Source organism: Watersipora subatra, chromosome 8, assembly GCF_963576615.1.
Source record: "Watersipora subatra chromosome 8, tzWatSuba1.1, whole genome shotgun sequence".
In the NCBI taxonomy this organism is placed as follows: domain Eukaryota; kingdom Metazoa; phylum Bryozoa; class Gymnolaemata; order Cheilostomatida; family Watersiporidae; genus Watersipora; species Watersipora subatra.
Genome location: NC_088715.1, coordinates 64,278,730 through 64,294,962, shown reverse-complemented (window position 1 = coordinate 64,294,962; position 16,233 = coordinate 64,278,730). Strand labels below are relative to the sequence as shown.

The following is a 16,233-nucleotide window of genomic DNA, read 5'->3' as shown; positions in this document are numbered from 1 at the left end:
CTTAATTATACTATAGCCTGTGGCCTGTGATGGTATGATAGCCTGTGTCCTGTTTTGCAATTTGTTGAAGCTTTCAATTTTTATTTAAATTTAATTTGTAAATACTTTATATTTTATTTCTTTAGTTATTTGATTTCTTTTATTTATTTATTGCATAACAGCTCGTTGCACTCATTGATATGTTTGCTACAGTTTGCAGCAAAAACTAGCTTTTTGTGTGCAATAAAAGAAGAGCTACCAGGCAAAGCAAACCTGTTAAGCATGGCATTTAGCACAAATACAATGCGAAAAAGTTTTGCAAACAACTAAACAAAGAACTAATATTATCCTGAGACATGCAGTTATTAATTATTTCTATAATGTTGCTTTCAAAGTTTTAACAAAAGAAGCGAAAAGCTTTGGAGTTGGACAAGGAGAGAACTAACTGTTATTGATGTAAATGATTCATTATTAATAAAGTTTTGTGGACAATTTTCTACTGATCCGTTGATTTTAGAGGCTCATAAAAATCAAAGATTGTCAAAATGACATTCAAATAGAGGTGGCAATCAAATAAAGATGGCGTTCAATTAGAGGTTTTTTACCACAATTAAATCGGTTGTACGTGGACATGCACTTGATACCTTTCCTCATCAATATTATTTTCTGAAAGATTTTGAAAACTACTAAACTGAACAGTCACATACAGCTCATTAGCGCACTGTTGTTCTATTTAGATACAAGCAATCTTTTCTGTAAAACTAGCAAACTCGTTATAACCTACATGTAGTTCATACTACATCAACATACGTCGGCATTATCATTTCGGCATTCATCGTCGACTATGTGCTGCAGGTACCGATAGCACTGATGAAGCAATGTGGATATGTGCTGCAGGAACCGATAGCACTGATGAAGCAATGCGGATATGTGCTGCAGGTACCAATAGCACTGATGAAGCAATGTGGATATGTGCTGCAGGAACCGATAGCACTGATGAAGCAATGCGGATATGTGCTGCAGGTACCGATAGCACTGATGAAGCAATGCGGATATGTGCTGCAGGTACCGATAGCACTGATGAAGCAATGCGGATATGTGCTGCAGGTACCGATAGCACTGATGAAGCAATGTGGATATGTGCTGCAGGAACCGATAGCACTGATGAAGCAATGCGGATATGTGCTGCAGGTACCGATAGCACTGATGAAGCAATGCGGATATGTGCTGCAGGGACCGATAGCACTGATGAAGCAATGCGGATATGTGCTGCAGGTACCGATAGCACTGATGAAGCAATGCGGATATGTGCTGCAGGGACCGATAGCACTGATGAAGCAATGCGGATATGTGCTGCAGGGACCGATAGCACTGATGAAGCAATGCGGATATGTGCTGCAGGGACCGATAGCACTGATGAAGCAACGCGGCACGCCAGTAAAGTTTGCAGCTGTCAAGCTTTCTCAAAGTTTTGTTGAGTATCCGACGACAGCAAGGTACAAGGTGAATCATTTCTGCGGTTTGTAATTGCAATTTGCATGATTTATTTATTTTGGTTTAGAAAAGTTTTTGGAAGACTAGTATTTAATTCAAGCATGCGGAAAAAAGGTTTCCTCATAAAAATCTAAAACAAAATGAGAACAGGACTTCACGGAGTATTTACTGATGCAAACGCAGATGGGTTTGTAATAGTGTAAACATTGTTATCATCGACTATCACCAAATTATTGTGGCATAAACGCGAAGGTAAGACGATATAGTGTGAACCTGACATAAAGCACATGTCATTAACATCTTGAGCATAACTTCGATTATGCAGAGCAGGGAAGTCACTATCAAGATTGCCTTCTGTAGAGTTTCATCTTAGAAAAACTGGTTTTGACTAACCCGGAGGTGATCACAGCAAGACTCTACGTTGAAAGCATCTACGATGAGAATGATGCTTGCAGCTGATTGAGGAGAAATGGTCCATCTACAGTTGAGGAAATCATTATACTGATCTGGGTAGTTAATAGAAGTAACTGTTCCAGTGGAATTTGTGTAAAAACCGGAATTGCACCTGATTCCATCTACAAAATTTAATTACATAATTCTCACTCAGTTGTAGAGATGTTTAAAGATAAATTGGGGCATGTCTCTCAAGATTGTATGACAGATAACATAATAGCAACTCAGTATTGTATGACAGATAACATTATAGCAACTCAGTATTGTATGACAGATAACATTATAGCATCTCAGTATTGTATGACAGATAACATTATAGCAACTCAGTATTGTATGACAGATAACATTATAGCAACTCAGTATTGTATGACAGATAACATTATAGCAACTCAGTATTGTATGACAGATAACATTACAGCAACTCAGTAAAGTCCAAAAGCTACAGTTAAAACTGATCACACAGTCAATTGAGTTCAAAATTAATACTTTCCATGCCAACTTCCTCCAACCAATCATCACAGAATTATTACTCTCCATAGTAACTTCCTCTTTCAGAGAAAAAAGGGTGTAAATGTTGGCTAGTATTATAACTGATTGTTCAGACTTCTGGTTATAAGTTTAGACAAGTGGTTTTTAAATCAGCGAAAGATAAAATATTTTTAGGGTCTGACTTTAATGGCACTTTAGGCCAGTTGCCAATATATTTGTCACAAGCTGTGCTACCGAAGACAGCCATAGCAGGTGCCTGGACTTACAAGAGCATCTTGGAGTAGGAGACCATCTACCATTGGCTCCACAGTATGAGGCATAGTTTCCAGAGCTATCTTCGTATCCTGGCTGGCAGGTGTAAACTACCCTGTCTTGATATTTACTTCCTGTTTGCTCAGTTTGATTAGCGTAGGAGACTACAGGAGGTGCACCACAAAAAACTTCTACAATGTGAAAGTGATTGTCATAATTTTATATCTCGCAATCATAATAGCGTGAGTTATAGCAGAAGTAATGTTTCAAGATTTGCTGCTGACCCATGAATATGAAAAAGTGGCAAGTTTAACCAACTCTTGCAAAGGTTTGAAAGAGAATCTATATGTTTGAATGTAGAAGATTGCTAAAATGTGAGAAAGATCACAGATGAATGTGTATGTCAAGAAACAAGAATTAGCTATGTTTTGCAGTTCAGTATAAAATACTTGTTTCGTGGTGATTAGTCATTGGAGCATAAGAAGCTGGTACACGTAATGAAGTGTCACCTGAGTGTAAGAATCAGCTATAGTGTGATGAGATGTCACCTGAGTATAGGAAACAGCTATAGCATGTTGAGGTGTCACCTGAGTATAGGAAACAGCTATAATGTGATCAGGTGTCTCCTGAGTATAGGAGACAGCTATAGTGAGATGAGGTGTCACCTGAGTATAGGAAACAGCTATAGCATGCTGAGGTGTCACCTGAGTATAGGAAACAGCTATAGTGTGATGAGGTGTCACCTGAGTATGGGAAACAGCTATAGTGTGATGAGGTGTCATCTGAGTGTAAAAAACAGCTATAATTTGATAAGGTGTCACCTGAGTATGGGAAACAGCTACAGAGAATTGATGTCATGCAACCAGTCGTGCCATCCTTGAATGCAGCAACTTTGATAAAGTGGTAATGGCAAGATGTCCTTGAGTACAAACTATTGCTGTGAAGTGGCAAAGTGTAATTTTGTACATATGAATTTATACACCATGATCTACCTGATTTTTACGTTATAATGTATAACTTCAATTATTTTCTGCAAACCTCTATCAAAAGTTTGTTGGCTTAAGTACGTAAGTGTTTGAATTTCAACAGCTGTTCTTTCTCTTTCTGGACTGGCGAATTTAGAGAGGGTTTTCCAGCAGCGTAAGAGGACATATTTTAAAAAAAAACTTTCTGCCATTTTGCTTTAATATTTTTCTTTATGGTTATCACTACTTTTCGGAGTTATGTCACATGCCTGCTAGCGCTGATGCGAGCAATCACTCCCCCTGAGTAGCAGCAATTAACTATGTATGCCGCTAGTCTATATACAGAGGTAGACAAGAGAAAAATGCTGAACGCCTTTCCTGCCACAGCCAGTGACTTATTTTCAAAATCATATCATCACCTGTTTTTTACTGACCAGGCACTCTGGACAATTAAATTGTGGCTTGTATCATGTTTATTACTCTGTCTCAGTTGTTTTATTATGACTAGTATGCTTGGCAGTTCCCATGCACCATGAGAGATCATCATGAGTAATGAGTATGTCCATAATTATTCTGTGAAGTGTCAATGTGGTTGAGTGGTTACAGCGCCGGTCTGCAACATGGAGTAGCTGAGTTCAAATTCCCAAAAGACAATTTTTCCTTACCACTTTTATCGTAGCCTCAGACAGACAGACATGGTTGTTATTATAGTAAAGATCAATATTAAATATTGATCTTTACTATAATTTTAATGAAATTATACTGTTTTAATGAAATTTTCATTAAAACAGTCATATTTCTCTCATTTACAACTAAAGAGAAATTACTAAAAAAACATTTTTGCAGAAATTTTAATCAGGTAATAAAGCTACTTATCCTATATATGTATTTCAAGATCCACTTTCCTAATAGTTTTAGTTAAAATAGCCAATATCTACTGTATATTGCAACTTTTGGTATAACTCTAAAGTACAAGTGTAACCTAGCTGGTGATCATTGGCTAATTATGGCCAATCGTGGACAAGTCAGAAAAAATCTGACATATTATTGGTCAGTTGGACCATTAAAAACACTTGCTGGTATCAATCCCTTCTGTGAGTCGTTTTATTTTTGATACCTAAAAGGGCAACCGCTGCTCGCTATCACATATGATTTTGATTTTATTAAGAGATATATAAGTTCTATGTTCATTTTCTAAACTTCAAGGTTAGAGGTTCAAGCAAGACCATTTATTTCCTAACCAATGCATGTGGGAGGAGTTGTCCAGGTCCTGTTCGCCTGACATGTTACGGAGCTGGTGGTTGAATTTATAACATATCCTTGTAGACATTGATAGGTGACTGTGTCCATGTATTCTTCTCCTGTCTGGTATGTTGATAAAGCATTTGAGTTGTCAACAGTGGGTGGGGTGCCACAGCTGACTTCTATAAAACAAACATTTAAAAGCCTGATTTGCACAGCATCTCAAATCATTGAGTAACCATCTGCTACATAAAATAAGGCTTAACTAGCAACTATAAAAAAACTAATTTTATTGCGACTATTTAAAGAACAACAACAAAGCTTTAAAAACTATGACATAGTTAAATTGATATGCTAATCTGTGACTGTTATTACATGTATGTTTAACTCTCTCACTAAAAATTAATTTCTTTACTTAGACATTATTACATATTTGGTATAACCTCTCATTTGACAAAGGCGCATATAAATTATCATAACTTTTGAACGACACGGTCTATAAAAATATTTCATTACTAAATTATTTAGTATAAGATTTTACATCAGCTGATTCCATAAAAACTGCCACAAATGTGTTGCAGAATGAGCTCCGACACTTTTTCAGCCATTTTTGCTATGACCGTAAACATGTCTGAGTCAGTTGATTTATCAATTTTGTCAGAGCTTCATTGTAGGAATTACTCACTTATTATTATTATTGTTGTTGTTCAATAAAAAGCACCCAAATCTATAGATCAAAATTAGTAAAACCTTCATAGCTGCAAATTTGTCTGAAATGACAGGTTATTACAGGTTATGACAGGTAAAACCTTTGTAGCTGCAATGTGTCTGAAATGACTGGTTATTACAGGTTTATGACAGGTTATGACAGGTAAAACCTTCATAGCTGCAAATGTGTCTGAAATGACAGGTTATTACAGGTTTATGACAGGTTATGACAGGTAAAACCTTTGTAGCTGCAATGTGTCTAAAATGACTGGTTATTGTTAAGAAGCAAACTGTGATAGAAAATAATTTTTTTGTAAAGCGAAACTACGCTTAGATTAGATTGCAAATATATTTTCTATTGGCTCAAAGCATGCAGAAGATTGTTTTTCTTTGTCTACATACAGATATTATAAGCCAATTAATTTACTACTCATCAATAAAAATGTTTTGTACAATGTCTACTAAGGCCACATCAAAGGGCTCTTGGCCATACACAAACGCTTTGTCAAACTGTACTACTCGGCTTGTGGTAGCGAAAGAGTTGATCGTTAGGCGCCTCCAAAACTGTACAACCTCTTTATATTGATACATGAGAGCAAGGAACACTTTGCCAATCAGACGTAAACTTTCTAAGCTTTCCAACACAAGAAATACTATAAAAGGTGCAAGTCAATTGTATGGCATGAAAATCATAGGAAATAATAAGTATAAGCAATGCAGAAATATCATTAATTGTCTAACAGAGTCAATCAGATGTACAGATTCTAGTGGCGAGCTTCCGCAGACTAATTGCTGCTACCTGAGCTTGGAGTAGTACATACATCCTCATCAATGATAAGAAAAGTCTTTATCTACTATTCATATATAAGAATTCTATAGAATGGGCATATGTTTATTACACTATAAATATTATAATGATTATTATTATATTTAACAGTTTCTTACTCGTGCATACAGTTTGGTATCCAGCTGCAGCATGCCAGTTTCCATCTGATTCACAAGTTATTGTAAATGGTGAACTCACTACTTCATCATAGCCTGGTGAGCAACTGCACGTAGCGTTACTAGGATGGCGGGTGGAGTTGCTGCTGCAGCTAACTTCATCCATTAATGGAAAATCACTGCAATCTCTGCCTAATCACAGTAAATATTAATTAGATTAAATACATTGTATGCATTGCTAATATTAGAGATTAGGCAGACTTCTGTGTCTAGACATGAGCCAAGGGGTCAACCTAGTAAATGACTAACAAAGTTAGAGTAGAATAGACACACATAATATGACACACCTTGGCAGATTCTTCCATCTCCTTCATATCCTTCGTTGCACATACAGATCTGAAAGCCAGACGAGTTGACGCACTGAGCGTTTTCATCACAGTCATCACTATCAAGGGTGCAATTTTGCAACACAGTAGCTGCAGAAAAATGAAAATATTTGTTGGTGACCATGGCTAATTAAGCATATTTGTTCAGAAGGAACCCTTGTGAATTTCTGGTTGTTGATGAAGCTGATACTGTATGCTAGAAATACTGTGGTGGAAACCCTGGACAGAGCCAGCCTTGAATTAAACCAGCCCGACTGAAAGAGCCTGGCTGAAAGATCACGAGTGAACTGGCCGAACTGAACTGGCCCAACTGAGCCAGTTTGACTGAATCAGCTTGGCTGAACCAGCACGACTGAACTGGCCCGACTGAACCAGCCAAACTGAACCAGCTCGACTGAGATTTCTATAAAAATCATTTGAAAGATTATTTTACAAACCTTCCCACGTGATGGTCCAACCTCTGCCAGTGACGGATCCATCAGATGTGAAAGTCAGCGTAACTTCATTTCCTGTCAGTTCTGTTATAGTTGGGCCACTTAGTTCTGATCGGCTGCTGTTGGGAGATGAGACCTTGAATGGCAGCAGCATAATTAAATTTTGTTTTAAATTTCCTTCACTAGAACATTAATTTTTGTCTGACAAAATTTCAATGTACATATCTGTTGCGTGTTACACTCGTCGCTAATATTATTAATATAAGATATACATTGTACACACTACATGTGTCATTTCTGTTTCATTACACTCGCAGCCCGTCTCTCTTTCTTATTGATGAACTTACCCAAAATTATTGTAGACTTTATCAGAAATTATCGCTATTTTTCTATCATTTGCAATTTTTTTGATCTTTGCAATAATTTGACTGCCAAGATGTTTCAACATTATAATCGACAAAACATGATTGTGGTTAAAACGCTCAGGTCAGCGAAAGTGTGATTATAGTTGCAAAGAGACTGACAAAATAAAGATGGGTAATGCTGCAACCCGAGCACAATAGCTGATAGCAACTAGTGCATCAGTTTGGACGTTTTTTTTTACGTATCTTTGTAACTATGGTCATCGTAATCGCACTTTCGGCAATCTGAGCATTTTAACTGCAATCAAATTTTGTCAATTGTAATCTTGAAACATATCGGCAGTCAGATGGCCTCAAATATCAAAAAATCATAGAAAATACTGATACTTTCTGATAAAATCTACAAAAATGTTGTATAAGCGCATCTTTAGTAGTGTTTCTGTTGAAATCGCTGCAAAATAACCTGTACTTTTTCATTTTTGTAAATGATACAGAAAGGGGATGCTTCTACAATATAAGGGTTTTCTGGCAGTTTCTGTAATTCAATATTAATAATACTAATACTAATAATAGTAAAATACTTTGAAAAGCCTCAACTTTTAAACTAGATGGCAAAGCAGGAAAAGTACTTACATAATAAACTACTATACTTACATTATAAACTAATATACTTACATAATAAACTACTATACTTACGTAATAAAAAACTATACTTACATAATAAACTACTATACTTACATAATAAACTATTGTACTTACATAATAAACTACTATAATTACGTAATATACTACTATACATACCTAATAAACTATTGTACTTACATAATAAACTATTGTACTTACGTAAAGATGGTCACAACAACTTTCAACATTCATCTGTTCTACAGTGAGTTTTATACCTCTTGCCAATGGTGGAGCTATAACCCACCCACAGTTAAGTTCATTGGCATATGCTCCCGGGTAGCCTGGAGAAGTGATACGACCGCTTGTTTGGGTGAAATACCCCGAGCCACAAACAATGCCACCTGAACAGAAGATTAGAAACTGTGTTGCACATCTCATCCACTTTGATTATAGTATCATGGTAGCCCACATACATGTAGGTTTACAGTAACGAGTGAAGGTTTTACAAAATAATACTTTTAATGCGCTTCATTTTTCTTCAAAGAAATAATTATGGTCAAAAACTAAATCGAAAAATGACAACTGAACTTTCATCTGCAGGTTGAAAAGTTAGGACAAGATTTCATTATTGCATGTAAGCTGCAATTTAAAATAGATTATTGATTTCATCTTGAAATCTAACTGGTTGAAAGATTGATAACTGAAGCCTCAAGTGCCAAAAGGGGGAGATAACTCTATGGCCTCAAGTGCCAAAAGCTCAAGAAGCTTTAAATTCAAGTCATTTGGACAAAATTTGCGGTTTACTTGAAATTTATATCTTTCTTGTATCAAAGATAGTTTTAGCAAAATGTAATATATTTTCAATCAGCAGTTTTAATAAATTTCTAGTCAAACTAATGCATTCATAGGTGCTATTGCCCATGGGTCACAGAAGGCTACAGGCTGACTAGCTGGGAACATACTATTTACTCCATCATGGTGTCTCCCATTATTCTGGACAACTCTATATATTGGTAAAGTCAGTCAGTCAGCATAACAAAATGGCTAAATGTTTTACTGTCCCTCTACCCTCTTTGTTTTAGGGCTATGTATGTTGGGAGCCAGTCGTCCTTGTCTTCCGGCCAGCTTGGCTGGTCACCTCGACCGGCAAACCAAATGATGCCGAACACCAAGAAGAATAAAAAGACTGGCTCTGCGCCCGGCAAATGGAGGTAGAGCTTACTCCACCAGCAAGTACATAAAAAGAACCACATGACAGCTAGTCAGAGCACTTATGCATCTTGTTACATACTGTACATCACTGTGTATCCTATATATACAAACATATTTCTGTTAACTCCCAACGCGAGTTATTTGGTGCCATAAAAGAGTCACTCGCGTTTGTTTACTTATGTACAGTACGTAGCACTCAACTATCTAGTAGAAAAATGTTGCCTCACTGAAATAGCCAACTCCTCTGTCATTGGACGTGCTGTCAGGTGGAAACAATAAGCAAATTGCTAAAGATTTTGTTAAAGCTTGAAACAAAAGTGTGCCAAGTAACTTAAGTACTCAGTAGTCTCATAGATAATGTCTAGCTAAGAGAAGTCATCAAATCTAAATCTGTCGTAGGAGCAGGGTTGTCTGTCGTAATGCATTGCGACTTATCGTTTCAGTCTTTGCAGGTCCTCCTCGAATCTTTTCAAATTATATTGGCTGGTACCCAGGCTATACAGCAGTGGCTGGTACCCAGGCTATACAGTAATGACTGGTACCCAGGTAGTACCGTAGTGGCTGTACCCAGGCTATACAGTAGTAGCTGGTACCCAGGCTATACAGTAGTAGCTGGTACTCAGGCAGTACCGTAGTGGCTGGTACCCAGGCAGTACCGTAGTGGCCGGTACCCAAGCAGTACCGCAGTAGCTGGTACCCAGGCAGTACCGTAATGGCTGGTACCCAGGCTATTCAGTAGTGGCTGGTACCCAGGCTATACAGTAGTGGCTGGTACCCAGGTTATACAGTAGTGACTGGTACCAAGGCAGTACCGTAGTGGCTGGTACCCAGGCAGTACCGTAGTGGCTGGTACCCAGGCAGTACAGTAGTGGCTGGTACCCAGGCAGTACCGTGCGCCATGAAAGATCACAAATGTGTGTAATCATTATGTGCAGAATTATTCATTGATGCTTCAAGGTAGTCCGGTGGCACATTTGGTTGTATGCTTGGCTGTAAAATTTGGATATTCAAGTTCAATTCCAGTGTGAGGAATTTTTGCCTACTGGTTTTAGCGTGGCTTTTAACATATGGGACATATAGACATGGCTTTTATCATATTGAGTAGTACACTTGGCAGTTCCATGCCCGTGAGAGATCACACTGAGTAATCAGTATACGCGTAGTTAATTCATGGAGTTGTAGGATGGCTGGATGGTGTAGGGGGTGGCTGGATGGTGTAGGGGGTGGCTGGGTGGTGTAGGGGATAGCCGGGTGGTGTAGGGGTAGCCGAGCGGTGAAGGAGGTAGCTGGGTGGTGTAGGGGGTAGCATGTTGTTGTGTAAATCAAAGTGTATGAGTTCAATTCCTCTTTGGGGCAATTTTTTCCTAAAACTCTTAGCATGGCTTCAAAAGACGGACGAACACTGTCCTTATTATATTAAAAATTCATGGCCGCCAAGCTCACAGACTTATTTGACCTCTAATTGACCTCTATTTGACCTCTATTTGACCTCTATTTGACCTCTATTTGACAGGTTTGCTTTACTCAATGTATAAACAATAGGAATTTCTGGTCAACTTACTTGAGCAAACCGGAGCAGGTGACCAATACCCTGAATACTGGCACACAACAGAGTAGCGACCATTTCTAATCTCATAGCCTGAGAGACACGAATAGACTGCTGTATCTTGATATTCATTTCCTGTCTGCACTGTTGCATCAGGATCCGAGTTGTATACTCGAGGCAAAGTTCCACATCTGACCCCTGATCAATTATAAAAATGGTTCTTTTAATCAGAGGAATTTTGTAAAGCAGTAAACTTACAACCACAAGCCGTTGAAATTGAGATGGACCTAAAAGCATTTCTAACTCATTTTGAAATTTATATAGCAGTTGATTAAATGGGCTACAAATACATCACAATTATTTGTACATTACTGACTTCAAAACTTGATATTAAGGATTGACTTCTATAATTAGATAAAGAGTGGAGAGCCTTTTATATATTGCCATTTTATCAGTGTTTGTTAAACCTAAATAACATTTCTCAGTATTCTAACATTTTGTAAGTTCAATCTTTACTGAATTTCACAATCTTTTTAAAAGGTTTATTTGATTTCAAATATAGCTATGTTCAATTTTGGGAAGAAAGAACGGGTAAAATCAGTTTTTATCAAGTTCAGTCTTATTATAATATTATTTATTTGTGTCGCTGAGCTGCCACGGTGTCACAAACTAGATTTTTTGTTATATTGAATAATGCATTAAGTTTAATTCTTTTAAAATCCACATTACCTTGCTGTACTTGTGGCTGCTAATATGATATAAAGTTAATTTGGACTTCAATGGCACCGCTAAACCTCCCTTACTTGTGCAAGAAGTAGGGGGAGTTGTCCAATTTCCGTCAGCTCCACATTGAACTGATGGACTGCCCTCACTGATCGTATATCCCGTCCGGCAGTAGTATGTTACTATATCTTGAAAGCTGTTTTCTAAGTTGTAGCTGCTAACTGGATTTGAATTTGGCACAACCGGAGGTGGACCACAACTGACCTCTGTAAAGAAATTCACATCCTGCATTGGAAAAGTTGCGCAATGTTAACTTTTGTTACTATAGTTGTAAGCAGAGTGTGAAAGATCTGTAAGATAAGATAACTCTGTCGCTAACAGAAGTTGAACAAAACATTAGTTTCAGTTATTTAAGTATGTAATCAATGTAAGTTTTGGATTTACTTGTTAGTTGTATGTATGACTTTTCGCTGACATTAGGAATCAACAAATTAATGTTTTTCATTATATGTCAAAAATGAGAAGCCATCGAAGACCTTGAACCAAGTAACTCTGGATCATAAAGTGCTATTAAGTTAACCCAATGCAATTTATACAATCCAGTTTATGCAAATCAGAGAACTCAATGAGATTTATAACATCCAATTAAAACACTCTAGTTAATACATTGTAATTAATACAACACGAATAATGCAAAGAATTTGGCTCAACAATTCAACTCAGTTAAAAAACAAGATCAAGATATTAAAACTTTACATAGGAATGCAACAGCGTATGTGTGCCAATCAAATCATAGGTCTAGCACAGTCATATAACCATCTCATAGAATATCATCCTCACAATGAGCCATTGTTACACTTTCCTTTTTCAGAAAAAATTATCATCTTTTATTCACCTTATATGAAACAAGCAGCCATTTTTGTAGGAAAGAGGAACAGAAGAGAAAATTTTATTGGGGAAAGCCATGAGGGGCTACTTAACAAGTATTTTGACTGCTCTTAAAATTGTAGACACTTGCTGTGTGGTCCTAAAATTTCATTACAAAAAAACAAGAGCACACAACTACACAAAATTTCAGTAGTTGTCAGCATTAAATATCTACAAGTAAATGAATGGCATGCTTATACATAGGCAGGAAACATCGAATAAGATTATAATATCAATTCAACGTTTTCCGGTTAACACACTTTAATTAACGCAATACAGTTAACACAACACTTTTAGCGCAATGCAGTTGACACACTTCAATTAACACAATGCAGTTAATGCACTACGGTCAACGCAATGCAGTTAACACAATGCAGTTAATGCAATGCAGTTAATACAATGCAGTTATCACAATACAGTTAACACAATGCAGTTAACACAATGCAGGTAACACAATGAAGTTAACACAATGCAGCTAACACAAAGCAGTTAACACAATGCAGTTAACACAATGCAGTTAACACAATGCAGTTAACACAATGTGATTTATACAATCCAATTAAAATACTGCATTCATACATTGTAATTAACACAATTATTGCAAAGAAGTTAGCTCAATAATTCAGCTCAGTTAACACACTGCAGTTAACGCTATACAATGCAAAGTTAATAGACTCTTACATGGCGGCAGAGGATAAAAAGCTATTTATAAATACCTACTTACGAGGGACATTCTTATGCAACAGGCTTATGAGAGTAACTTTCAATACCCTATGGCACCTTCGGTTCACAACTGTGTCTACTATATTGCCAGCTCTAAGTTGTGACTCAGGATGCTATCGCTGTTCTCAGGTTAGTTACTCTAAGGTTACTAACAAACTTGTAATAAGAGATAATGCAGTCTGAACATAGACATCTGGAAAACTGAGTCAATGTTTTTACCACTCTAAGGTTACTAACAAACTTGTAATAAGAGATAATGCAGTCTGAACATAGACATCTGGAAAACTGAGTCAATGTTTTTACCATTATTTTGAAGCTTATTATGATATTATGACAAAATAGACTATGATAACAGTTGATTAAATGTTGTTTTCTGTCGTGTAGATAACTTTCTGGTTTGTCATCACTGATTATTTTTAGTCCGACAGTATAAACACTAATTGTGTTATTAAATAAACCACTTGTCAATATGGAGTTGTCATATCAACCAAATCACTGTGTATGGAAAAGTTATTGGAAACCACTGATCTTATTATATCTCTTTTATTATTTATTTTCTTATCAAGTTTTATGCAAACTTGTTAGAATATTATAAAATTAATGATATTTTAAAAAGTATTAATCTTATCATATTGCCAGCAAATGACTGTCTCTGAACATAGAAAGGGCAAGAAATAGCAAACCGCATGCAATGTGTTACTAATAGTCAATCAGAGATACAATAAGAAGAGCCTGTCTACGCAGTAGAGCGAGGAAGATTGATTAACCTTGAAGGATTTTTTTTTCCTTGATGCCGGAGTCCTATTAGCAAATTAGCAAAGACTAACAGTCACTGCTGAGTTGACGATTATTTCTGGTATATATGTGCAACAGAAATTGATATATTCTAAAAAAAACCTGTGGTCAAGTTTAACTGTTACCTACAGTATACTTTATGCACCTGCTTGTTCTTGAACCAGTTAGAATGCGCTTCATCCACCTGTCTTTGAATTATCTACAGTGTACTTCTCTTAACTGCTTTGTATTTAAGGTACCTAAAGTTTACTCCGGCCACCTTTTATGTGTTTGAATTACCTAAAATGTATCTCACCTCTCTACTTGCTCTTAAATTATCTACAATTTTTTTATTTATTCAAATGTACTACAGCAACATTTCACCTGCCTGCTACTACTTGTGTTGCTTCCAATATATTTTACCTGCCCACTTGTCCTTGAGTTACCTACAACATACTTCACTTGCATATGTACGGTATAAGAGAAGTTATTATATGACTTTATAATAACTATCAATAATGTACTTGAATAACTTTCAGTAATGCATGTGATTAACTTTCAGTAATATACTTGCCTAGCGGAATGTCCAGCGTTGCATGTGTATTAAAAACCAGCTTATAAACAGTGACAGGTAATGTAGTTGCCTGTCACTTGTTATTAGCCTGGCTAATGGCAAGTGGCAATATTAGTATTGCTAAACATACTAATAAGAGCTGTGAGAGCGAGCAAGAAATGATGTTGCACTGTAACGCAGAGCGGTATGGTCTTTTCACCCACATAGCGATCTATATCGCCCAATGAATCCATCAATCTTATGTAGCTAAATGGTTTAGCATATCGTCTGGGGAATGGAAGGTTCTGAGATCACTTCTTATACAATTTGGATTCTTCATTGTAAGATTTTAATAGCTATAACTGGATACACTTAACGACAGACTTTAAGATTTATACACATAGATTAACTGTCAGTAATGTACTTAAACAATTACCTGTACTGCATTGAATGGTTGGTTTTGGTTTATTTTCAATGTATTTGTGTAGATCTTAAACTCTGTAAATATTGTGTTACTGAAATCTTACTTTGACATCTTGTGTAGTTTCTGTTGTTGGTTGCCGTAGACCAGTTTCCTGTCGAAAGACAGTCAATCGTAAAGGATGTTCCATTATTTTCATAGCCTTCTGCGCAGCTGCATGTTGCGGTGTTTGGATATGTTGTGGAGTTGCTAGTGCAGCTGTGCCCAGCAATTGTAGGTGAGCCACAGTTCTTAGCTGTAAAAATTGTATCTCAATAAACATAGACTACACAAAATTCATGATGAAATTCAAACTGAGTGACTTTGTTCTCGGACAAAGGAACTATTTTTTTCAAACTCTTTCTTATCTTACATATGACAGGTAAACCCGTCATACGTAAGGTATGTTTGCCTGAGGACAAACTGTTTTCGTTTTCATTTTACATATAACCCAAACTCAAACAAACCAAGAAAACTGTAAATGGAAACAGAGATTATATAAAAAAGTAAGATTTACCAAAAAATTGTATGTTGTACGTTTAACAGCCGTATAATTTTAATTTTACAAAAAAGGTTTTAATGAGAATAGCGTGTTTTATAGTCGCCCTAAATGAATGAGAATTTATCTAAACTTACACTAAGATTGGCCCCTTACCAACCTTAGTAACATCAAGTGACCAATATTCATCTATTCTGATGAATATCGCTGCAAATATTTGCTTCGTTTTGTACTTCAACTGTGTGTTGTATTTAAAGTATTTTACTCTGATAAAGGTTTTCTAACAATTAACTCGCTGTATTCATGAAATATCTTGTTTCTTCTGGCATAAAAAAACAGGCTTTACAGAACTCACGTGTGCAGAGGAGTCCATCTCCATCGTACCCTGTGTTGCACACACAGATTGTTGATCCAGTGACATTGCCACAATGAGCATGCTCATCGCACTCATCTCCTCCGATGGTACAGTTGTAACCATAAAAGGCT

General features: G+C 36.6%; 1 protein-coding gene across 1 annotated transcript in view; it reads right to left on the bottom strand.

Annotated features, from left to right (window-relative positions):
• The window catches only part of LOC137401465 (sushi, von Willebrand factor type A, EGF and pentraxin domain-containing protein 1-like), a 66,829-nt gene that overhangs the window by 34,368 nt on the left and 16,228 nt on the right, over positions 1 to 16,233 (bottom strand). The window contains exons 5-15 of the mRNA XM_068087818.1: positions 16,103 to 16,231; positions 15,316 to 15,504; positions 11,892 to 12,077; positions 11,104 to 11,286; positions 8,550 to 8,731; positions 7,348 to 7,480; positions 6,872 to 7,000; positions 6,528 to 6,716; positions 4,874 to 5,056; positions 2,682 to 2,858; positions 1,867 to 2,048 (exon numbers count right to left, since the gene is read on the bottom strand). Of these exons, the coding sequence (XP_067943919.1) occupies positions 1,867 to 2,048; positions 2,682 to 2,858; positions 4,874 to 5,056; positions 6,528 to 6,716; positions 6,872 to 7,000; positions 7,348 to 7,480; positions 8,550 to 8,731; positions 11,104 to 11,286; positions 11,892 to 12,077; positions 15,316 to 15,504; positions 16,103 to 16,231 (1,862 nt within the window). The remainder of the gene's footprint in view (positions 1 to 1,866; positions 2,049 to 2,681; positions 2,859 to 4,873; positions 5,057 to 6,527; positions 6,717 to 6,871; positions 7,001 to 7,347; positions 7,481 to 8,549; positions 8,732 to 11,103; positions 11,287 to 11,891; positions 12,078 to 15,315; positions 15,505 to 16,102; positions 16,232 to 16,233) is intronic.